The 25,320-nt window shown below is 38.9% G+C and overlaps 1 protein-coding gene across 3 annotated transcripts in view; it reads right to left on the reverse strand.

Moving 5' to 3' along the window:
- Positions 1 to 24,452, reverse strand: part of CBY2 (chibby family member 2) — a 40,880-nt gene extending 16,428 nt beyond the window's left edge. The window contains exons 1-2 of one of the 3 annotated variants that reach the window (XM_036757994.1): positions 20,087 to 20,126; positions 13,971 to 14,215 (exon numbers count right to left, since the gene is read on the reverse strand). In XM_036757994.1, the coding sequence (XP_036613889.1) occupies positions 13,971 to 13,985 (15 nt within the window). In that variant the 5' untranslated portion in view covers positions 13,986 to 14,215; positions 20,087 to 20,126. Of the gene's footprint in view, positions 1 to 13,970; positions 14,216 to 20,086; positions 20,127 to 24,147 lie in introns of those variants that run through there. The other 2 variants (XM_036757992.1, XM_036757993.1) reach the window with 2 other exon arrangements.
- Between the last annotated feature and the right edge of the window lie 868 nt (positions 24,453 to 25,320).

Genomic DNA, 25,320 nt, shown 5'->3' on the forward strand with positions numbered 1-25,320 from the left:
CTGTAATCGTGTATAATGTTCTCCTGGTTCTGCTCCCCTCACTCAGCATCAGATCACGTAAGCCTTTCCAGGTTATTATGAAGTCTGCCTGCTCCTCATTTCTTATAGCACAATAGTATTCCACTACATTCATATGCCACAATTTGTTCAGTCATTCCCCAATTGATGGGCATGCCCTTGATTTCCAGTTCTTTGCCACCACAAAAAGAGCTACTATAAATATTTTTGTACATACTGATCCCCAAAGTCTTAGTGCAGTTTTACTCTGTAGAAGTGTGTGTGTGTGTGCGCGTGTGTGTGTGCATGTGTGTGTACACACTTCATGGTATATAAAGTTCTCTAGGATCGTTTAGAAATAAAGGTGCTAGATAAATAGAAAGCATTGTAATATGCCATTAACTTTGCAATAAAAGTATGTCATTAACTTTGCAACGACAGGCTTAATCTTCCATATAGCAAGGGTAAAAAGGGGATTCTGCAATCAGCATCTTATTTACTTCAAATAAACTCAGCATTCATGCTTTTCAGGCTTCACAATCAGTGAGAAGCGCACTAGGTTTTGCAGTCATGAGAATATGTCATCACATTGAAACTCAGGGTCAACTTCTCTGAAAAGCATTTTCTTCAATGGCAGGAGGTGGGGGTGGAGGGGAAGGGAATGAAGAGACTGACCATGGCAAATGGGTAGCAAATCGAGATGAATTTCATTTATCTTTGTGTAGGTAATGTTACCCCCAAACCAAGTACAACAGGAGTCAACTGAGTCAACCCTTTCCATGTGTATAGGTATATAACAAAAACAAAATGTTTTGGAAGCCAGAGCCGGACTTGCCCCAGGGAAGCCTATACCTACATGTATGGGGACTAGCATGAGCTCTGGGAGGTTGTATCAAGCTTCCATGGTTTGAAGTATGGCACTGGTGACATGCTGTGCTGCCCAAGGACAGATAGGTGGTACAGTGGATAGAGTTCAGGGACTGGAGTCAGGAAGACCTGAGCTTGAATATGGCCTCAGATACTTATTACTAGCTGTGTGACCCTAGGCAAGTCACTTAACCTATTCCTGCCTCAGTTTCTCCTTAACTGTAAAATGGATGTAATAATAACACCTACCTCCCAAGCTTGTTGTGAGGATCAAATGAGATATTTGTAAGGTGTTCAGCACAGCACCTAGCATACAGTAGGTGCTTAATAAATCTGTGTTCCCTCCCATTAAGAGTAGAGAATTTCATCATCAGTAAGGTGACTACGTTGTGATGAGTTTTTGGCCATAACAAGCCATGGAGAAGTTCCACGCATGTGGATAATTGCTAGGCATATATGAGGATGAGAGAGTCATTAAATAACTGTGACTTCCAGTTTCTTTTCTAGTCCCTAAGAATAAGAGATTAACTCCACAGCCTGAGAAGCTACATGGAGTAGTGGAGAAAAAGAGCCTTGGAGTCAGGAAGACCTTGGTTTAAGTCGTACTTCTGGCACATACCTAGCTTTGTGATTTAAGGCAAGTCACTTAACCTGTCAGTGTAGCAGGCAACTCTCTAGGACCCTAAGGTGCAGTTTAGTTGTAGATTTGAGGCAGTTTCCTCACCAGTGAGCCCCCAACGATGAGGTGCTTGGACCTCAGCTATAGGACCATATCTCTCCCCAGCCCGAAGACTCTATCTCTGGCAATAACTCATGAGTGGACCCAGTGAGGCAAAAACTCTCTCCCTGTTACAAGAACAAGCTGACCTCTGTAGAATTTCCCTTGTGTGAACAGGACAATCCAGTACCAGCAGAACCATCATGTACCGATTCCCACAGTTACTGCAGACAATCCAGAGGTCAAGTTATAGACACCAGCTCCCAACAGACATAACAAACCCAAAACATGCCCCTTAGAAGCCCTCCCCAGGCCATGCCAAGAGCAAATGATGCCTGTGCCTGAGGTACAGAAGCTATATGTTCACTACCTAGTTGGCATCGTTGGCACACAATGCACTAAGTTTTTCCTATATAAGCTTTAGCATCATCCCCATTAAGTTAAGAGTTCCCTAAGGAGTTCTGCCCACTTTACTAGTGTTATAACAAACTTTTGCTACTTGACTAGAAGATAGAAATAACTGAAGGATTTCAGGCAGTGTTTCAAAAAGGGGAGGCGGGGTTTGGAAGTGCCTTCTAGCTCTAAATCCCCAGACTCTGATAATTTTATATATGACATTCAAAATAGCAAGTGCTTTTATCACTTCTATGACTCTAACCTGGGATGCTCTGAAGCCACAGCCCTAAGTTCAGTTAGTGTTCTCTCTCCAAGTTCCACTCATTTTGGGGACCTCTGATATGGCTAACTACTCAAGGGCAGGGATTATCTATAAGCTCTGCAGTGATCAAGCAGAGTTCTATAAATGCTGACTTGCAGAGATAGTAGTTTTTCAGTCAAGATACCAAACTTTTTGGAGGGTAACTATTTATTCCAACTTGCTTCATCTGAATCCCTTCTCTTCCTCCTACTCCATAGATCCCTGCCCAAGCTCCACTTAATAGCTGCATTTTGGGCCCTCCTGGCTTAGAGTGAATGTCAATGGTAACTGTTTCTCTTTGGAACAGCAACCCTGAGGGTCTACCCCTCCCAGCTTTATTTTTTTCCTTTTTTCTAATTAAAGGGGCCATCCCTCTTCATTCACTTCTTAAAGAGGCATATTCACTGAATGGGCATTACCTCACTCTTAAGTGAGTACATGAAAAGGCCTTAGCCTAAAAGGGCCAGGGTCCCCCATTGCATCCTGGGTCATCTCGTCATCCTGATGAATATCAGGCCACTGGACCCAGATGGCTCTGGGGGAAAAAGTGTGGCTGGTGACCTTGCACAGCCCTCCCTCATTCAAATCAAAGTCAACTGCAAGTCATGTTATCATTTCCTTGATGTCATGGTCCTCTTCGAAAACAAAGGACAAATACAACAACAACAACCCCAAAATGAAGCAGAATAGTGATTAAGCCATCCCTGGTCTGGGCTCTGAAATTTGCTGGCTACTTGACTTTAGGTAACCAACCAATTAATCACCAAATATTTATTAAGCACTGACCATGTGCCAGACACTGAGGACACAAAGACATAAGTTAAAAATCCCTGCCTATTGGGGAATAGTCACTTTAGGGTTTGGTTGGTTGGTTGGTTGGTTTTGTTTTTTGTTTTGTTTTGTTTTGCCAGGGGCGGGAGGGGGGAAGAATAAGCAGTGGGTGGAAACTCATGAAGAGCCATAGGAATTAGTCTTTGAGCTGAATGACAAATCTCTCTTCTTCTCAGGGCCTCAGTTTCCCCTACCTGTAAGGGGGAGGGGTTTGAATTAGATATCAAAGCCCCCTTCAGCGCTAAATCCTATGATGAATGAAAGAAAAAGCATTTATTAAGTACTTACTCTGTTCAAAGCTAAACACTGGGGACACAAATAGAAAAAGCAGGAAAGTCCCTTCTTTCAAGGGGCTTGCATTCTAATGGGAGACAGCTTCAGCTACAAAGCTGCAAAGCAGCTGGCAATGCATCTTTCTTTATGTCATTTCTACTAGTAATCAAGTGTGTATGTGTATGTGTTTGTGTGTGTGTGTGTGTGTGTGTGTGTGTGTTGCTGTTGTTGTTGAACCATTTGATGGTGCCAAGGACTTTGGTAGACAGAATTTTATCCTTCTGATCTGAGTAGCTACAGCTCCTGAGGACCCTCGTAGAAGTAGGTGTCAGTTCATGTCTCCAAAGGAATTGTTCCTGGAATGATGGATGGTTGAACAGAGCTAGAAGCAGACTGATGGTCTGGGGGTGCTGCTGATCCTGAATGTCTTGGATTTTTACCTGAAGTTGGTGTTGGTGGTGGCAATGAAAGTGAACCTCTTCTCCACAGTGATTACTCCCTTCAGCAATGACTGCGGAGACCTGACTGTAAGCAGGGTCCAGCCAGAGGAACCTGGTAGGGCAAGGATGGGCTAGGAAGTCTTCCAGAGTTCCAACAGCTTCAGAGTGCTCCAGGCAGCAAAGCCCAAAGGGGAAAGAAAACTGGACTGCTCAATCAAGCCCCAGGGCAGGTAAGCCTATCTACAGAACTCCAGACCCCCAGGTAAGCAACAGACACCTGGCAAGGTGGCAAAGTTCCTACCAAGAAGGCAACAGTTTGTAGCAATCTGACATGAACTATTCTTGATGACTTTGAAGAGCTCAGTACACTCTGTATCTAGAGGATGTGGGCAAGCCAGGGACCTGCCAGCACTTCAGGTACAGCACACATCAGCAGAAGGGAGGGCCAGCAGCATGACCATTACCAGTCAGGGGCCCATTATCCCATCTAAGAGTGAAGGATCAGTTGGAACCCATCGTTGACAAAAAAAAATCCCAATTCAGGAAGTAAAATTGGAATATGAAGAAAAAGAAGAAGATGTCAATGACAAAGAAAGCTTATGCCCCTAGGAACACCCAGGACAGCTAACTAGAGGAATAGTGTCTCCAAGCCACTATGCCAGAGCCTCAGATAGAGATATGGCTTGGCCACAATGTCCATTAGGATTCCTGGAAGAGATAAAGTAAGATATTAAAAAAAGATATTATAAATTAAATTGGAAAGCTAAGTGAAAGAATTAGAAAGATAAGTTGCTTAGTACAGAATGTGCAAAATCTTATCCAAGTAATAGAATGCCTGAAAATTATAATGGAACAGACAGAAATCAATATTCCATGAGACAATAAGAAATATTGAATGAATGTAAAACATCGCTTATTAAAAATGGACCTAGAAAACGGGTCAAGGAGAAATAATCTAAAAATCATCAGATTACCTGAAAACCATAACCAAACAATAGGGCTAGATGCCATATTCAAGAAATCATAAATGAAAACTCCTTAGATGTTTTAGAACCAGAGGTTAAAGTGAAAAAACAAACAATGAACCCATTAGCTACCTCCTGAAAAAAAGCCTTAAAAGCCCTAAAATGAAAAGTCTCAGGAACATCATAGCAAAAATCCAGAATTTTCAGGTTAAAGAAAAAAATACAAACAGAAAAAAGTGTAAGTTCCAAGGAACTGTAATCAGGATCATGTATGATTTGCAAGCTACAACCATAAAAGAGAGGAGAGATTGGAACAAGACATTCCAAAAGGCAAATGAGAAAGGCTTATAACCAAGAATAACTTACTTGCCAAAATTGAGTGTAATACTTACAGACAGGGAAATGAGTATTTAATCAAATAAGAGTATTTCCAGGCATTCATGATGAAAAGAACAGAAGCAAACAGAAATCTTTAAAATGCTAACATACAACTCAAGAAAAACATAGGGAAATACACTGGAGCAATTAGAAGAACTATACAACAAGGAAGTGTTTACATTCCAATGAAGAGAGAAAAAACAAATGTCCCCTCAAAAACCTAATATCTTCAAGAGTCATTGAGGAAATTAAGTAAGATAAACAGGGGCTGATTTTGTTCTTCTTGGATGAAATTAAATGAAGAAAAAGGAGGGAGAGAAAAGGTATGGCCAAAGGAAGAAAGGAGGAGTAAGGGAGGGGAATTTATTATTTTAAATAATTTTGAATGAGAAAAAACTAAACTTGGAGGAAGGAATCAGAGAAGACTAAATTACATGAGTTTTACTTTCATATGAACTGAACAAAAGAGGGTTACAAAGACACACACACATAGTTTAGTATAGAAGAACATTAAACTCAACAGGGAAATAGGCAAGAACAGGGGAGGAGAAGAGAAGAAAGGTAGGATAAGGGAAGAATTAGTCATAAGCAAAACAAACTCCAACTTTGGAGGGTGGATCATGAAGTGGGGATTAAAAAGAAAGAATGAAAACCAATAGTAGAAGTCTGGACAAGGAGAAGAGCAGAAAGACAGGAGAGCAGACACAAACCACTTGCTAATGTGGTGCACACTCTTTCTCACTGTCTTCTTCTTTGTAAAAAGGGAGATTCAGAACAGGGAGAGGAAATAGTACTAGGACATTTAGAAAGTAAATACATAAAATTAATAATCATACCCATGAACATAAATGGAATGTACTCACCAACAAAATGGAAGACAATAGTAGAATGGATTGTAATGCAAGATCCAACAATGTTGTTTATAAGAAATATATTTAAAACATGAACATACAGAGTTAAACTAAAGGGCCAGAGCAGAATGTATTATGTTTCAGTTGAATTCAGAAAAACTGAATTCAATACTTATCTAAAATAAAATAATAATAAAAATACACATGATTAAGAGAGAAACAGGAAAATGACATTATGCTTAGGGGCACCATAGACATTGAAGTGATATTGATGCTTAATATGTAAGCATTGATGATAAATGACACAGTGTCTAAATCAAGGGTTTTTAACTTGGGGTCTATGAACTTTTTTTATATGTGCTTTGATAATTGTATCTCAGATAGAATTGGTTTCCTTTTCAATGTTAGGTATTTTATTTTTAGCATTTAAAAATATTACTCTGAGAAGAGACATAAGATTCACAAGAATGCCTAAGGTTCCATGACCCAAAAAAAGTTCAGAACTCTGATCTAAATATGTAAAGGAAAAGTTAATCTCTTTAACAGGAGAAATAATAAACCTTTAATAATTAGAGATTTCAGTGTACCTCTTTTCAGATTTAGACAAATCTTACCGAAAAGTAGGAGCAAGCTAAAAATATAAATAGAATTTTAGAAAATTTAGACATGATAGAGCTTTGATTATTACTGAATGGAAATAGATCAAGATATTTTTTAAGTTATGTATGGTACCTGTACAAAAAATGGCCATGTATTAGGGGATAAAAAAAACTATACAAACAAATGCAGAAAAACAGAGCTATTAAACAAATCCTTTACTGATGACAATGCAATGAAAGACCTTCGAAGAAAGGATTAAAAATCAGAGAATACTTTAGTCCTAAGAATTGGTGTGTCAAAGAACAAATCATAGAAGCAAGATTATTCATAAAGAAAATGACAATGGACTGGAGACACACACCTCTGATCCCTGCTACTAGAAATCTTTTGAGCTTGGGAGTTCCAATCTGCAGTGGCCAATCTAATAAGGGATCTGTACTGAGTCTGGCATCAGTATGAATCCCCAGGAGCTGGAGAGCCACCAGTGGGCCTAAGCAAGGGTAAACCAGCCCAGGTCAGAGGGTCAAAGTTCCTGTGTTCATTAGTAATAAATCAGATTCATGACAGATTCATGACTGGCCCTGCTCTTCCAGTCTGGAGGAAATAGGGACACTCAATCTCAAAAAGAAAAATTAAAACAATAAGGCAACATACAAAAATTTGGGAGTTGTAGTCAAAGCAGTCCTTAGAAGAAATTTTATATCACTAAATGCCTTCATCAACAAAAGAGAGAAAAAACAAACTAATAAATTGAGAATGGAACTAAAAAAAGCCACAGAAAAAAATCACTAAACACAAAACCAGAGATTTTGAAAATCAAAGAAGAGATTAACAAAAAAAACCAAATATCATTGAATTGATTAATAAAGAGCAGCAGATAGAATCCTGGACTTGGAATCAGAACTATAAGTTCACACCTGGCCTTAGATACTAACTAGCTATGTGAACCTGTGTTTTAGCTACTGCCTGCCTTAACTATAAAATGAGGATGATAATAGCACTTACTCCACAGGGTTATTGTGAGGATCACCTGGCACAATGCCTGGCACATAGTAAGCACTTAGTAAAAGTAGATATTTCTTCCCTTTTCCTCCTGCTTTAAGAAATAAGACAATCAACTAATCTGATTTCTAAAAAGAAAGGAAAATCAAACTTAGCATCAAAAAGGAAAAAAAGAGAATTCATAATAAGTGAAGAGGAAATAAAGGAAATTATCAGAAATTATTATCCCTAATCATATGCCAATAAAATAAACAACTTAGGTGAAATGGATAAATGCTTACAGAAATATAAAATAACATATTAATGGAACAAGAAGTAGAGAATTTCAAAAATCTAATTTCAGAAAAAGAAATTAAGCGAACCATAAATCAACTCCCAAAGAAACAAAGAGCCCCAGCACCAAATGATGGATGTTAACAAACTCTATAATACAATAACAACGAGTATTGGATCTTTATATCTAAACTAAGGACAGAAAAAAAAAGAGAAAGAACACTGTAGGCCAATATCCCCAATGATCTATGAAGCAAAAATACTAAATAAAATATTAGCACAAAGGCTAAAATGACATATTTTTTAAATTATTCACTGTGATTGGGTTGGATTTATACTTGGAATACAAGGTTCATTCAATATAAAAAAACCTATAAAGATAATAGAGCATATTAATAACAAAATAAAACCACATTTTTATGTTAATAGAAACTGGAAAGGTTTCTGAATAATCTAATACCTGCTTCTATTAAAAACCTTAGAATGAAGAGGAATAAACAGACCTTTCTTTAATATGTCAAATCTATTTAAAAGCAAGGGCCACCATTAAATATAATAGAGAAATGTCATTCCAATAAGATCATAAATAGAGCAAGGCTATGCATTATCACCACTATTATCTGGCATACTCTACAAATACTAGCTATAGAAATAAGACAGGAAAAAGAAATTGAGAGAATAAGCATAGATAGAAAAGGAAACAACACAATCACTTTTTGTAAATATAGTGATAGAATCTTAAAATTTCAACTAAAATTTAAATGAGATAGTTCACAACTTCAGCAAAGTAGCAAGAAATATATATAACTAACCCACACAAATCATCAGTTCTTCTGTATACTATCAATACAACTCAGAAAGAATAGAAAGAAAAAATTTCAAATTTCATTCAAAATAACTGCAGAATGAATAAAAGATTTCAGAGTTTACCTACTAATAGACACACAATAACACTGTCTATATGCAACTACAACATACCCTTTACAGAAATAACAACAGACCTAAAGAGTTTGAGAAACATCAATTGTTCATGATTAGGTTGTGCCAATATAGTAAAAATGGCAATACTTCTACCTAAAGTCGTTACCTATTCAGTGTGCCATACCCATTAAACTATTCAGGAAATATGTTTTAGAGCTAGAAAAAAATGACAAAATTTGTGTGAAGGAAGAGAAGCTCAAGAATCTTAAGGGAGATAGTTGGGGTTTTTTTAAGTGGGAAAGAATTATCTGCTCCATTTTTTCATATGAAAATGCTCATTTTAAGTTTAAAATTAAAAAAAAATTAAAGATGATTAATCCTACAACTTAAGCCACTCCATAAAAAACAGGGATTTCACTCATCTTCTTCTATTTTAGTCTGAACTCTCAGCAGTGCTGCTAAAGTCCGATGAGGAGCCACTCAGCCAGGCCCATTCACAACATAAGTATGTCTAGGGTAGTGAGATGAAATATACTTTTCTCTTTATACTATTTCACTGACAGTCTGTTATGCAGAACTTCTTAAAGATTATTTTTCTCTAATGACATGTTAATAAGCTAACTTCTTACAATAGGTCAGTGATATGTGATTTCCTTGGTAGGAGAACAATCCTCCACCAAACTTGCCTCTAGCTTTGACATGTCTTAGAGAGTTTAGTTAACGGAGTTGCTCGAAGTCTTAGGAAAGTGCCAGAGGTTGAATTTGAATCCAGATCTTCCTGAATCCAAAGCCAGACCTCCCTATACAATTTCACCATGCATCTCCATTTGTTGTATTAAGAAAAATGAAGATGTCTTTAAAGAAAGAAAAAAATGCAGAAGTCCATGTAGACCAGAGAAGTCAAGCAGACTTTTGCTCTTAGAGGGGCTGTTAGAGGGCAAGTGGTAGGCAGTTGAAAGAGCATTGGTGCTGGAGTCAGTTTGGGTCCAAATCAGGCTTTGCTGCTTATTACCTGTATAACCTTAGGCAAAGCCATTTCCTCCTTTGTGAAATGACAGGATTTAGACAAGATAGTCGTTAAAGTCTTTTCCAATTCAAGGTCCTTCTCTATGTTACTGCTTTCTGCAAGGCAAAGAGTCTTTTTTTAAAAAAATCTTTTAAATTTTGTTTTTATCCTGAACTGAATAGAGAGCAAATAAAATCAAATAAAATGGGCATTTCTGTATGTTCAAATATACATATATATACAGTATGTTCTAACATATGTATGTATATATAAAATATATATTAAAACAGAAAAAAGGATTGTGCATGAAACTGCAAATCCCCATTACAAACAACTTGCTGTTATTTTCAAGTATATAACAAATTTCACAATAACATTCAAAGCCATCCTGCTTATCTATGAATCCTTCTGTTCTCTTCTGTGTATTAAAAAAATATCCTTCAGTGACTATCTTTTCTTTATCTTTCTTTCTTGACAACCCCATCCCTAACATCTTTCTCTCCCATTCCCCCTGAAAATTAGAGGGAAAAAGAGATACAAAAACTTCATAACAAATATGTATAATCAAGTGAAACAAATTCCTACAAAGGCCATTTCTGAAAATATATGTCTTTTCAGCATCTTCAATCCTTTACTTCTGTCAGAAAGTGGGTAGCATGCCTCATAATCAGTCCTCTGGAATCATGACTGGTCATTGAGTTGGTCAGAGTTCCTAAGTTTTTCAAAGTAGTTTGTCTTTACAAAGCCATTGTAATTGTATAAATTAGTTTCCTGGTTCTGCTCACTTCACTCTGTATCAATCCATACAAGTCTTTGTCCCAGGCTGCTCTAAAACTGTCCTTTTCATCATCCATCATTTCTTATGGCACAATAATATTCCATTACATTCACATACCATCATTTGTTCAGTCATTACTCCAGTACATGACCAGCCTCTTAGTTCCATTTACTTGACATTACAAAAAGAGTTGCTATAAATATTTTTGGATGTGTGTTCTTTTCCTCCTTTTTTGATGTTAGATTATTGGCCCAGTAGTGAAATCATTAAGTCCAGTGGTATTTGCAGTATAGTGTTTGAGAGAACATAGTTTCAATTTGCTTTTTAAAATGGATGTACCACTTCACCACTCTACCAAAAGTGCACTCTACCAAAAGTTTTCCTGAAGCCCCTCCAACAATTGTCATTTTCCACTTTGAGCATCTTTGTCAATCTGATGAGTACCACGTAGAACTTCAGAATTGCTGTAAATTGCTGCTGAATCATTAGCGATTTGGAGAATTTTTTTCATATGCCAATTGATAGCCTGGATTCCTTCCTTCGAAAACCGAAGATTCTAAGATAATGGTGTCAAACTCAAACAGAAATAGGGGCTATTAAACCATACATAAGGATCACTTAGGGTTGCATATTAACTTAGAAAACAACGTATTAACATTGTCTCTGTTTTATTATAGTTTTATTTATTTTGGTGAGTATTTCCCAATTACATTTTATTCTGGTTTGGGGCACATGTGGCCCAGAGACTGAGTGTTCGACACTTCTTTTCTAAGATGTAACCCAGACACATCCACCAGGGATGCAAATCAGCATCATCATAGCAATGTGGAGCAATTGAATTTTTTAGCAAATACCACTGATATAAATTTATATACACAGTAGAAGTTAGAATGGGAAGGTTACTGAGGACAGGGATGTTTCATTTTTGTCTTCATGTTCCCAGTGTCTAGCACAGTATCTGATATGTCACAGTCAAATAATAAATGCCTGTTAATTGACTTGATCCTCATTTTACAGAATACTCAAGCCTAGATGACCTTGCTCAGGGCAGGGATGGGATTTGAACCCAGGCATTTTGATTCTAAACAGAATACGTTTTCCACTGCTGCTTTTTTTTTATTGCTCTCATATGTCTAACTTTTTTCTGCCTCAACCAAACTGCAAGCTCCTTGAGGGCAAAAACATTGTCCTTTATTTACTCATTCATATATTTATTAATTTATTTAATTTAAATTTGTCCTCCTCCTCCTCCCCACTGAAGCATTCTGCTAATTCCTCATTATGGTGTGCTGGAAGCTCTGAATTGCTTAAAGCTATTATAACACAAAGTCTGTCATGTCTTACTACGAAAATAAAAAGGGTTCAAAAGTATGGTTTACTTATGTAAGTTTCTGCCTAGGGACCAGGCTACCTAAGTTTTTGACTATATTACCCCGCAAAAATTGTTCACGACATGACTTTTTTTCCCACAGCAACTCATGAAGCTGTCCATTATGGTGCAGTAAAATTGTAGCTCAAATATATGGAGGGAATACCCATATCAATGAAATCTCCTATCTTTTAAAGTATCATGTTTTTGGTGTCCCTGTTCCCAAAAGTCAATACCATATTTTTCACACTTAGTAGGGACTTCAAGAAGTCCACGGTATTCAATCCAGGCAAAGTATATTAGGGAAAGAAGAGGGATCCAAACACATTTTTATGCTACTTTTGAGTTTACATTAAGATTTCATTTTGTATAGATCCCATTGTATATTCAAAACATATTTAAAAGACTATGACAGTGGTCACATTGCACTTTCTTATTTCAGTGGTTTTCTATCTTCATTCCATGAAGTACACATCCTCTCAAGAGTTCCTTAAAGGAATCTGCAGTCCGGGAAGACTTATTTATTCTGGGTCTATTCAAGGCCTGGGTCCTCAAGGCCACATGTGGCCTTCTAAATCCTTGGGTGTGGCCTTTTGACTGAGTCCAAGTTTTACAGAACAAATCATTTTATTAAGGGGATTTGTTCTGTGAAGTTTGGATTCAGTCAAAGGGCCACACTTGAGGACCTAGAGGGCCACATGTGGCCTCACAGCTGCAGGTTCCCCACCTCTGGTCTTATTGTACTACTTTAAACCTCTCAGGGTGGCATTCCAGAATGGAAAATTAAAAAAAAAATTAGAACTTTAGAAAGTTTGAAAATCTCCTGTATAGTATTTTAGACCAATGTATGTGTGCATGTGTGTGTGTGTGTATTTAATTGCATTGTAGATTTTTTTCTTGAAGGATTTTCTGCAAGTCAAAGATCCTAATAAAAGCATTCCACAATTGTTCATAGGGACACATGTGCAGCCACAGCCATAGTAAATTAAAGAATGTTTGGAGTAAATGCCACCAGGATAAACCTCTTAGGCCTGGGCTTTGAGTGAACGCATAATTCTGTGTATTTCTGGCAGACAGGCTAGCACTGAAGATGTCTTGTAGCTAGAGTTACTCTACCCTGGATATTCATTTAATCCCAAGAAAAGCTTTGTGGTCTATCACACTACCAGAGCACCTATTCCTCACAAATATTCCCATGCAACAATTGATCAAACATCCAGGCAGTTAGAACCAATTGCTTTTTAAAAAAAAATCCTAAGGCAAGATGAACCAATGCTCTCTGTTAGAGATAAGAGAGCCTAATTCACACCTAATTCACCTAGCAAAGTGTTGTACAGGGGAATGAATTCTCAATATGCAGAAAAGAAAGAATAATATTACAAAGAAGAGGGGTGTTGCCAAATATATAAAAATTATGTATTTCTAAATATATAGTCTTATATGTATGTATACATGTGTATGTATATTTATGTGTGTGTTTAATCATTTGAGTATGTATGTAGATATGCAAATGTGTATGTATGTATGTGTTATATGTACGCCTGTATTTGTGTGTGTATCTCTGTGTGCATGTGTATATAAGATTACTTACTACCTGGATTTTGATAGTACTGTGAAACAGACAAACATGCTACTATGATGCCAGATCCAGTCAGCCTTTGGCCAAACAGAATTATGTAATCATGGGTTTTAGTGGGAACTTAGAATTGGAGTTACCTGTATGATATGCTTTAAAGGGTGCTCAGAAAGTTCCTCTGCCTAAACCCTAACCTACACACACTTTAGCAAGGGCTGGAAAATCCACCATTAGGAATTCATTCCTTTGGATCAAAGAACACCATCCTCTTATAAAATAAGTAGAGGGAAGCCATTAAGTGACTAACGCCTTAGTATGAATGCATTGACTCCATTCCTTTATGTCGATAGAGATGCCTGAGCAAGAGTAGGGGCAGGAGGGATACAGCAAAGGACAGGGGTGGGGCTACAAAGACAAACTCCACCTACTTCACAACTGTTCATAGAGCTGGCCCTGATGCCGGGTGGTTTGGTTTCTAGGAGTTGTTTCTAAGGAGTAGGACTTTAAAGGAAGGTTTCTAGAGTCAGAGTTTCCAATGAATGATGACCTCATGCTTAATATCAATAGCGGGTGGGATTCGGTGCTATTTGAAGGTAGAGCTCAGTAGCCAGATGCCAAAACTTGTTGTTCTCTCTACTCCTGGGCAAATTGTGGGTAAAATGTCCAAGTATCCCTTGAAGGAGAGCCATGGAATCACAGATTTAGAGGTAGAAGTGACCTTAAGAAATGCTTGTTAATTCATTAATTTTAATTCAGCTTTTACAGATGAGACCGAGGTTTTATCAAAGAAATCAAGTGACTTGCCCAAGGTATAACAGATAAGAGTGGCAGAACCAGGATTTGAATCCACAACCTCTGACTCCAACTGTACCACACTAACTTTCTCTGTCCAAACCTGCTGACTAATATCTTTACTATTTTAGAATTTTTAGAATTTGGTCAGCTAGGTAAGCACAGTGGGTGGAGTGCTGGGCCTGGAGTCAGGAAGACCTGAGTTCAAATCTGGCCTCAGACACCTATGAGCTAGCTATGTGACCCTGGGCAAGTCACTTAACCTTGTTTGCCTCAGTTTCCTCATCTGTAAAATGAGCTGGAGAAGGAAATGGCAAACCACTGCAGTATCTTTGCCAAAGTAAACCCCAAATGGGATCATGAAGTGTCTGAAAAGTCTGAACAACAATTAAAATTGTTGTGAAAATCACAGAAGCCAGCTCAATACCATTCAGATATCATGCCTTTATGCAGCTCATATGGCTTATGCCTGGAATGCCTTCTTGGTCTATTTAAATCCTATTCGAGGTCTAATTCTGATACCACCTCCTCTAGGAAGCTTTCTCTGGCCCCACTCTCTTCACCACCATCCTTTCCCCCACCTCTATGAAAGTAATCTCCTCCATCTAAAATTTTCCTACAGTCCTTTGGATTGCTCCGAATACAACTCTACCCCAAAGACAAGCAGCTTGGGCTTAATGTAAGGGAAAACTTCCTGACAATTAGAGCTATCCAAAAGTGGAATGAGCTGACTCGACTGGTAGTAGATTCCTCCTGTCCAATCAGTCCTGTCCAATTTGTCTCAACCCTATTTGGGGTTTTGGTTTTTGGGGGGCAAAAATAGTGGAATATTTTGCCATTTCCTTCTCTAGCTCATTTTGCAGTTGAGGAAACTGAGGCAAAGAGGGTTAAATGACTTTCTCAGTATCACACAAGCTAAGTAAGTGTTTGAGCCCAGATTTGAACTCAGGTCTTCTAGAACTAGCTCCTCCTCACTGGAAGCCTTCGAAAGCTGAATGACCGTTTTCAGAGATGTTACAGAGATTAGCTGAATGACCATTTTCAGAGATGTTACAGAGGGGATTTTAGTCAAAGTATAGTTTAAACTTTTTTAGACTAAATTTTAAAGTTGCTTATCTGCTTTGCTAGAGAGTTACTTCATTGGGAGCTATCTATACCAAGGAAATTACAGATCCCAATTAAAAGATAAAAAAGCACCTTGGACTAGATGACCCTTGAGGTTGCCTTCCGAATCTGAGGTTCTATAATTTCATGCTTATGGAATAGGGAGATGTTGTATTCGCCATTAGATTGTAAACCCTTTGAGGGCAGAGACCACAAGTAGTTTTTCATCTTTTTATTCTCAATTCAAATCACACCACTCATGCTTAATATATGTCTATTAAACTGAATAAAATTGAATTGCTGCACCAGAGAAGCCAGAAATTCAGAAGAAAAAACCAAAGATGGTACCAGTTTTCATTCTGGGTAGGGGGAGAGAGAGACAGAGAGACAGAGACACAGAGAGAAAGACAGACAGAGAGACAGAGACAGAGAGAAACAGAGACACAGAGACAGAGAGATGCAGAGAATCAGAGAGAAACAGAGAGAGGGAGAGAGATAGAGACAGACAGAGAGACAGAGAAACAGAGACAGACAGAGCAGCAGAGACAGAGATAGAGAGACAGAGACAGGGATAGAGACAGAGACAGAGAGAGAGGGTCAGAGAGAGAGAGAGCTCCTCCCTTAACACAGGTCTTTAAATGTAACTTGGCTCCAGGTGCAATAACCAAGTCTATATATTAGCAGAAGAAAAAAAATTTGCTGACATGTGAAGGATAATAGGCAATAAACAGCATGTGTTCATAAATCCCAGGAAGACAAATTTGATTTTTTCACAGTGTTACAACATAAGCAGACAGAGGATAAAGGAGATGTCATCTATCGTAGTTTTAGTTAAGCATTTGACACAGAATCTCTTGAAATCTTACTCCAAACATTTATTTAAATTGGCATGGATATGAGGACTGTCAGGGGACTCACCGGTGTCTGAAGGACAGACACAAACAAAGGGTAATGAGAAATGGAAATGTGTCAGGGAGCAGCCTAGGAGGGGAGAGCCCGTTGTGTTCATTCCAATTTTATTTAGAATCTTCATTAAGGATCTAGGAGTAAACAATGCCTTAATGAAATTCTCAGAGCCTCCTCCAATTGGGAAATGCTGCAAATACCAGGGAGAACTGAAACTGCTGTCTACAAAGGGAACCCACAGGTCAGGCATCCGGGCAAGAAATAACAATGACAGCTTGGAAAAAAAATACTGCGAGTCAATGCACTGGGGGGAAATAAATCAGAAACACAAATATTTAATGTGAGAAAGAAAAAGTGGAAATCAATAAAGCCTGAATAGACCTAGAGGTGATAACAAATAGCAAACTGTGTGAATTTGCAATGTAATAGAGGAGAAAGAAAAGAGCTGATGGGCTATAGAGCCAGAGGCGCTTGTATAGTGAAATGGAGCACGAGTCCTGTAAATCCTGTTGACAAAATAGTGGACACTGCCACCCTCCTAAAGTTCCGCTGGGCAGACCATAGATCTAAAGCTGGACAGGACCTCAGAGGCCATTACTGCATTTTACAGGTAAAAAAACTTGAGATCCAGGCAAATTATCAATTTGCCTGAGGTCACAAAGGTAATAATGTCAGAGATAGGATTTGAACCCTGATCCTCATACTTTAAAGCCGGGGCTTTTTCCACCATGATATACTGACTTGCCGACATCTTGGAAGCCCTTTGAAACAGAGCAGTAAGAGTAAGTAGGGAAGAGGAAGGATTATTTCATGTGTGGAATTACAACCAGAAAGATAGAAAGGCCCTCTTCAAATTGGGGTTGGGGAGCAGTGGGGTCTCTATAGACAGATAAAATAAATGAGCCTATATCTGTGTTTTAGTTGACATCATTAAAGTACACTAATAGTCATTATTCGGTATTATGTTTGTGAGGCAGCTAAGTGGCTCAGTGGATAGAACACTGAATCTGGAGTCAGGATGACCCGAGTTCAAATCCAGCTTCACATATTTACTGGCCATGTGACCTTGACATCACTTAACCACTGTTTGCCTAGGAGACAGTTAGATGGCTCCTGGAGTCAGGAAGAAATGAGTTCTCAGATCTGGCCTCAGACACTTACTAGCTGTGTGACCCTGGGCAAGTCACTTAACCTCCATTTGCCTTAGTCTACTGGAGAAGGAGATGGCAAATCAATCCAGTATCTTTGCCAAGAAAACTCCATGAACAGGATTGGCCATGATATGGTCCATGAGGTAACAATGAGTTGGACACAACAGAACAACAACAGATATGTGTGCTCATAGGGCTTGTTTTTACACCAGACCTTTGGTTTCATCTCTGTAAGAAGAAGCCCCTTCACCAATAAAGATATAAATACCTGCTCTGTACTGTTGGTCATCTTAGAGAATTGCCTGGGGACACCGAGATGTTACATGGCTTTCCTAAAGTCATTCAGTCAGGATGTGTCAGAGATGAGTCTGAACCCAGATCTTTCTGGCTCTGGTCTTTATAAATATATCACACCACGTTGCCCCCCAATGAGCTGTCATGAATGAATTAAATAAAGCAACAATATATAAAACAGCATAGATAAGATTGGTACAAAACCTCTGACAACAAAAATATATATGTATATATATACATATATAATGCATGTATATATATATATATATATATATACACATAATTCAGTTAAATCAGCATTTATTGTCAACTATGTACAAGCCACTCTGTGAATTGCTGGGAATAAAAAATTAAAGGTAAAAATAGTTCCATACCTCATGGAGCTGACATTTTACTGGGAGTGGGAGAGGGAGGAGAAGGGTGGGTACAATATTTAAATAGATGAATAAATACAATATAACTTGAGGCGGCAAAGATACATACTAATGACTAGGAGAATCAGAAAAAAAAAAGGTGTCATCAGAACTGAGCCATGCCTGGGACAGTTAAAAAAAAAAAGGCTATATTTAGAGTCATAGGACCTGAGTTTAAATCCTATGCTCTGCAACCTGTGTGACCTTAGGCAAGTCACCAACCCTAGGCCTCAGTTTCTTTATCTGTAAAATGAGGGGTTAAACAAGATGACCTCTAAGATCCCTGCTAGTTCTAAATCTATGACTCTATGGTGTATATGCATAAGAAAGTATGGTCCTTCAAAAAAACTATATTCTATTTATCTTACAAAATAAGTTCTTTCTCTCCCCTCAAAAAATTCCTAACTCCTGATTTAGCCCACTTCTTTCATTTTACAAATAGGGGGCTGTAAGTCTCTGAGATGACCCGATGTGCCCAAAGCCACAGAACTAGTTATCGGCGGAGCCAGGACCAGAAATTCTGCTGCATCTCTTTTCGACGCAACAGGTAAGTTTTTGCTTAACATGACACAATAGCAGTTCACGGCACTTTGGAAAAGAGTAACCTCTCTTTTCTAGGAGTATTCCTTATGCAGCAAGAGGACAGATTATCTCCAGTTTCTTGAAAGAGACTCATAAAAACAGAATATCTAATCCCCAGGACACCACCCTGTGCCCCCAGCCAATGCCAATGAGCCCTTGGGAAGATATCATCCATCTTTAACACAGGTCACCAGAAAATATTCTATGTATCCCACACCTAATCCCCCATAGACCCCTCTACTGTGCAGAAGAAGAATGAATACTCCCCTCCCCCAAAGCACAAGATCAAGTTTGGTAAATATTCCCTCCCCCAACACACTCCCCACCTGCCATTTTTCTGCCTGTCTAACCATCTATAACATCCTTCATCAACTTTGGGTCCTTACTTCCTATGAACTGGCTGCCAAGTCACAGAGGTAGCTACCATCCAAGATATCTCTTTCAGGAAAAGATTTTTCTAAACCACATCATTTCCCTTCCTTCCCTCTCCTGGTTTTCTGTATCTTGTACTTTTATCATCTGTCAAAAGTGTGTGTGTGTGTGTGTGTTTTACCAGACCTGAGGGGACTTTCTCTACTAATGCAGATCAGCAACTTCAGAGAGTTGATCTCTTGAGGACACTAGAAAGTTAAGTGACTAACCCAGGATTGCACCATCAATTTGTGTCAGAAGCTGGACTGGAATCCATCTTTCTAACTCTGAGCCTGGCTTTCTACTCATCACACCATGCTGCCTTTCAAAATATTAATGCAGAGACCTAATGGCGAGGGCAGAAAGGAACCCAAAAGAAAAAGCCACCAACATCAATAGCTTCTTCCAAGAGCTGCTTGCCACCCTACATTTACCCACACTACCACCATGCCAACACAAAACAAAAAAAAACTACCAGTATTTAAATCCTAAACATGAATCTTCCCACACTCATACAGCCATTATGGTCATTCCATCACAAGAAGCAGCATCTCCTCATAAGGAGATACGGATATAATTCTGGTTAAACAGCATGGCACAAAATTGGTAGAAAATTGTTCAATGTCAGGTTGTAAATACAGTCTAAATCTGAGGGTCCTGAATTGCCAATACTCTACTGGCATGTTGTACAATCCACCTGGTCATCTTCACCCTGAATTGTTACAATTGCTTCTACTAAGAGAGAGAATTTCAATCATTTCCCTCCCATTCTCTACTTTCCTTCCGAAAACTCTTGGGGAGGGTCTGCTTTAGAAATCACTCTTTGATGACTGAAAAGCTGTTTTTACCCCAATCATTTCCATATTAAGCATTTTAGGCTTTAGGCTTTACCTCCACAGTTGACTTCTTCATCCCACATTTCAGCCTGAGTGGCTGAGGTTTGCAAACAAAGTGGAGGGCAATGAATAAGGCAGCCCCCATTGTGACATAGCAACAGGAGACAACCCAAACTTCAGGTAGCGTCTACCAGCAATCAAATGAAGAGCAATCTGATAAATCTGAAACCAGGAATTGTATTACTATCATACCTTTTACCAGCTCAGTAGTCTTTGTCCTCTCTTCTGATGCCAATTTGTAACCCCCATCTTCTTCATCTTTGGTAAGTAGGCATGGAGATAATGACTGTTGTCTTGACTCATCAAAATAATGTTTCCTTTAACAGTATTTAGACTAAGGACCAGTTTGATCTCCTCCCTCAAGTCTCAGGTAACTGTTTTGAAATGGTGGACCATTTCATAGAATGATTCGAAATTTTAGTGCTGGTAGGAGACTATAAAGAAAGATCATCTTTATGGCCAATGAAACCTGCCCCCATCTAACAGCAGAAAAGCGGTGGACTCTGGGAAAGAAATAAGTCATCCCAGATATGTTCTCTACACAGGGATGTTGTGTGGATTTGTTTTACTTAGTTGTACTTCTTTGTTACAAGGGAGGGTTATAATGAGGGGGTGTCATTAAGATGAAATAGCAATGCATTAAGATGTTAGATAAAACATTTATATTTTGAAAATAAAGTTTATCCAGCCCAGTAGTTTCCAAACGTTTCTTGATTCCACTCTTCCATCGGTAAAAAAAAAATTTCTGTGCATAGTTACCTATTTATAAATTATATACATATATTACTATACTGATAATTATATACACTAGTCAGTTAATCAGAAAGCATTTATTAATCACTTACTGGGCATACAAAGAAAGGCAAAAATAGTCCTGTCCCCACGGAGTTCACATTCTTATGTGGAAGGCAGCATGTACATATGTGTGTACAAAGAAGACATATACAGAGTAAGTATGTGGTTATCTTAGAGGGGAAGCTACTAACAACTGAGAGAACCAGGAAAAGTCTCTTGCAGAAGGTGGGAGTTGTGCTGAATCTTGAAAAAGCCCAGATTTAGAGGTAAGGAAGGAGAAAACACTAGGCATAATGGTCAACTATCTAATACAAGGAGTCTTTAGAGATAAGGTATTTATATGTGTGAGTAGATCAACATAGTTAGATCATAGCATAGGGAATGAACTAAGTGTAAAAAGACCAGAAATGGAGGAAAGGGCTAGGTAATGAAGAGTTTTAAATGCCAGAGGATTTTGTATTTGATCCTGGAGATAATAAGGAGCCAGTGGAGTTTAATGAGGGGAGGAAGGGGAAAGACACATAGGCTGACCTAGAAGCGTTAGGAAAAACACTTTGGCAACTGAATTGAGGATGGATGGGGCTAAGAAGTGACTAGAGACAGAGATTAATTAGAAGCCTATTACCATAACCCAGGCAAATTGATGAGAGCCTATAGGTAGGGTGATAGCTGCGTGAATGGAAAGAAAAGGAAATATGTGAGGGATGTTGTTGCAAGGGTAAAAACAAGATTTGGCAATGGATTCATATGTGGGTGAGTAAAAGCAAGAGGTCAAGGATGTCACTAGGGAAGTGATCTTAGGAGGCTGGGAGGGGTGGGGTAGGGATGAGACAGATAAAATAACATTTGATCCTAAAATCAATAGGAAGCCACTGGAGTTAATGAAGAGTAAGGAAGTGGCATGAGCAGACCTGCACCTTAAGAAAAAGTCACTTTGGCTGCTGTGTTGGGGATTTATTAGAGAGGGGATAGACCTGAGGCAAAGAGACTAAATTAGGAAACTATTACTTTAGTTTAGGTGAGAGGTTATGCGGCACTGAACTAAAGTAATGGTTGTATGAGTAGGAAGAAGAGGAAAAAATACAAGAGATGTTGGGAAAGTAAACATGGCATGACTTCAATATATGGGGTGAGAGAGAGAGAGTGAGGGGAAATCAATAACACCAGGGTTGAGAGCCTGAGTGACTAAATGGATAAAATTGTATGCTCAACAGAAATAGGGAACTTCAAAAAACAGGTGGGTCGTGGTGGGGGGGCGGCATGAAGGAGAAAGGTAATGAATTCTCTTTTGGATATGATGACTTTGAAATGCCTATGGCACATCAAAATATCTCATAGGCACTTCATGATGTGAGACTGGAGCTCAGGAGAAAGATAATGGCTGGGCACACACACATATATGTATGTACATATATGTGTGTATACATGTGTATACAAGTATACATGTCAAGAAAAGGGAATACCTACTGTTGGGGGGAGGTGTGATATGAACAAATAAAGGAAATTAAGGAGTGGTCATAGAGATAGGAGAACCAAGAGACAGCGGTGTCAGGACAACCCAAAGAAGAAAGAATAAGTACCCAGAAGGAGAGGGGTGATCAACACAGTCACAGAGGTCAGAGAAGGATGAGGACTGAGAAAAGACCACCAGATCTGTCAATTAAGAGATTGATGGTAACTTTGAACAGAACAGTTTCAGTTGAATAAGAAGTCAGGGATAAGATAGAGGTGGAGAACCTAGGTGACAGGAAGCATGATGGTACCCTCTCCAGAAATAAAGAAGTTCAAAGGCGGGGTGTATTGGGAGTAAAAGTTAGTGTCATTGTAATCCATCCATATATGTTCATTCTATGCTACTCACTCTTTCTCACTGAAAAATGAAAAGTCTGTGCAAGGTGATGGTGCATAGTTACTTTTCCCCAGAGCTCAAAGACTGCAGTGGTCACAATCCAGGGGATATTGGGTGAAACCAGTGGGTAGTAAGGAATGGTGGAGTTTTGCCAACACAGATGCTGCCTGGTGCCTAGGTCAGAAGTTAGGTCATGATATTATAACCTCCACGAAGGACAAACACATTTCTGAACAATCGATGTGCAAGAGAATGAGTAAAGGTACCCAAAGAAATGTTAAAGGAAGTGGTTGAGTTGTGTTAGAGACAAGTCCACCATTAGCTGGAGGGGAGGGGAGGCAGAAATACATCTCATCTTCTCACTCGATAATTGGTTGATCAACTCATCCCTTAGGGTCAAGTCACAACCCCACTGGGGTCATTCCGATGCCCCCACTTTGAAGACTACTGATCTGAACTAGCTGCCTCATTTTACAGATGATGAAGCTCAGAATCAAAAAGATTTAGTCCCTTCCCCAAGTTTACAAAGCTAAGTAGTGACAGAGAGAGCTAGGGCCAAAGTCTCAATACTCTGATGATATTCAACATTATTTTCATGATGCCATACAATAATTTTGGGAAAGGAATAACTGTATCTTTAACTAAAAGCTGCATACTGCATTTTTCTTCAATATGTCAATCATAGGTGGAACCAAAAAGCTTCTCAGATCTGGCACCTCCCCCTATACCCCATCCTCCTCTGAATTTTCATTTGGCCAAGAGAGATGGTCAGTGGAATAGGCATGATATACTTCCATAACCACACTCAAACCTCAGTTACTCACAGAAGAAAAAGAATATAGCTATTTTGCCTTTTTGCTTACCATAGACCCTCAATTATTTATGCCCTAAGGAAAGAAATCCGAGTGTGAAAAACATGCACATCACCCCTTATCATCATCCAGGCCCTGGCTTCAAATAACCAGATAGTTTAGAACAGCATTTCCTAAAATGATTCAGCTATGGGGCATGAATTACATGAATTCAAATCTTAAAGGCTGGTCCAGGAGACAAGGGGGGGCAGGATGGAATACCCCCCTCCCCAGGAAAAAAGGCAGAGCTTGGGGAAACTTGGGTGCTAGAGGGGAATAAACTTATTTTTTAAAAATCACTATAAAGAATGTTTTTAATATACTTAATTTTATATTTCATATTTTAGAGGAAAAAATATCACTAGCACTGAAATTTTCTTGAAACACTCACTCCAATGGTTGCCTTTAGTCAGAACACCAGGGTTCCATGGTACATGGTTTGGAAAATGCCATTAGGCCTATTTTTTTTCTATACCTATATTATTTGGAGCAGCCATCTTGATGCCTACATGTTTATGTTTTAGATAATTTCTTTTTTTCGAAACAAAAGGTAAAACATACCAAACTGAAATTCAAGATGTAGGCTCTTTGCAGAAGTCGGTCTCCCAAGCACTCGGAACATTCTAGAGGTGACATCACAAAAGACTACCAAACATTCTCAGGGCACATTGTTTTCCTCAGAGCCACACAGACTCAAATATGGCATTTCAGGTTAATCGTGGGCAGACAAGTAAATTGTCCTTGGGCATCTTTGTCTACACAGTTCAACAGAGCAGGATGACACATAATGAACCCCAACAAATGGCCCCCTGGTTTGGTCATCTCTGCTGCCAGTTACACTTGACAAAGGACAATTTTGTCCCTCTGGCCAGGTGGGTTGAGGGCCACCTCACATATCTAAAGCTTATTTATTATGTGGGAATCTTGCTTATGTCACGTGCAAGTGGTTAGCTCAGGAAGGATCCTAAACCTAACTCAGCCTGAACAAAGATAAAATACAAATGTCTAACATCCAAAACAATAAATTAAATTTAAAAAAATTTTTAAAAGTCTAATGTCGGCACCACACTATTGGATAATTGGGCTTTGTGACAAAGCCCTAGGCTTCCCAAGCTCCTACTCCTTCACCTCCCTCAATTAATCAGTCTGAGAGAGGAACAAACCATCCCATTTAAGCTTGTCAGTCGTTAGGTTACATAATCATAGAATCACAGAAATTCAGAGCCGGAAAAGATGTGAGGTTGTCTAGTCTCTACACCGGAAGACCTAGGGGAAGACCTCCCGCCTCATAACCACAGAGACAACATAATCAGGATAGATAAGCCTCCTGGTGTTTTCATATGACTAATTCCCTTGCTCCCTAGGCAGATGTCAAATAAAATCCCAGGAAAATTGGGTCTTATATATTATTAGGGCTGGCCTTAGAATGCTATGATCCTGCAGCTCATTCAGAGCTCATTCTTCCTGGTTATTTTTAGAGACAAGCAAACTGAGTCATCTGAGGGGTGTCCCAACCTCAGTATAGACATATCCATCACCTACACTCCTTTCCATACTGGCAATCAGATACCCCAGCACTCAGGTGCCCCAGCTCTTGGCTTATACCTAGTAATTCCCCTATCATTCTTTGTACTAACATTCTCATCTCCCATCTATTTTCTGTGAGCAATCCCACTAAATTCTCACTGTGGACCTGACACTGAGCATTGAACTAGACGTGCCTAGTAGTTGTAA

Source organism: Trichosurus vulpecula, chromosome 4 (genome assembly GCF_011100635.1).
Source record: "Trichosurus vulpecula isolate mTriVul1 chromosome 4, mTriVul1.pri, whole genome shotgun sequence".
NCBI classification, from domain to species: domain Eukaryota; kingdom Metazoa; phylum Chordata; class Mammalia; order Diprotodontia; family Phalangeridae; genus Trichosurus; species Trichosurus vulpecula.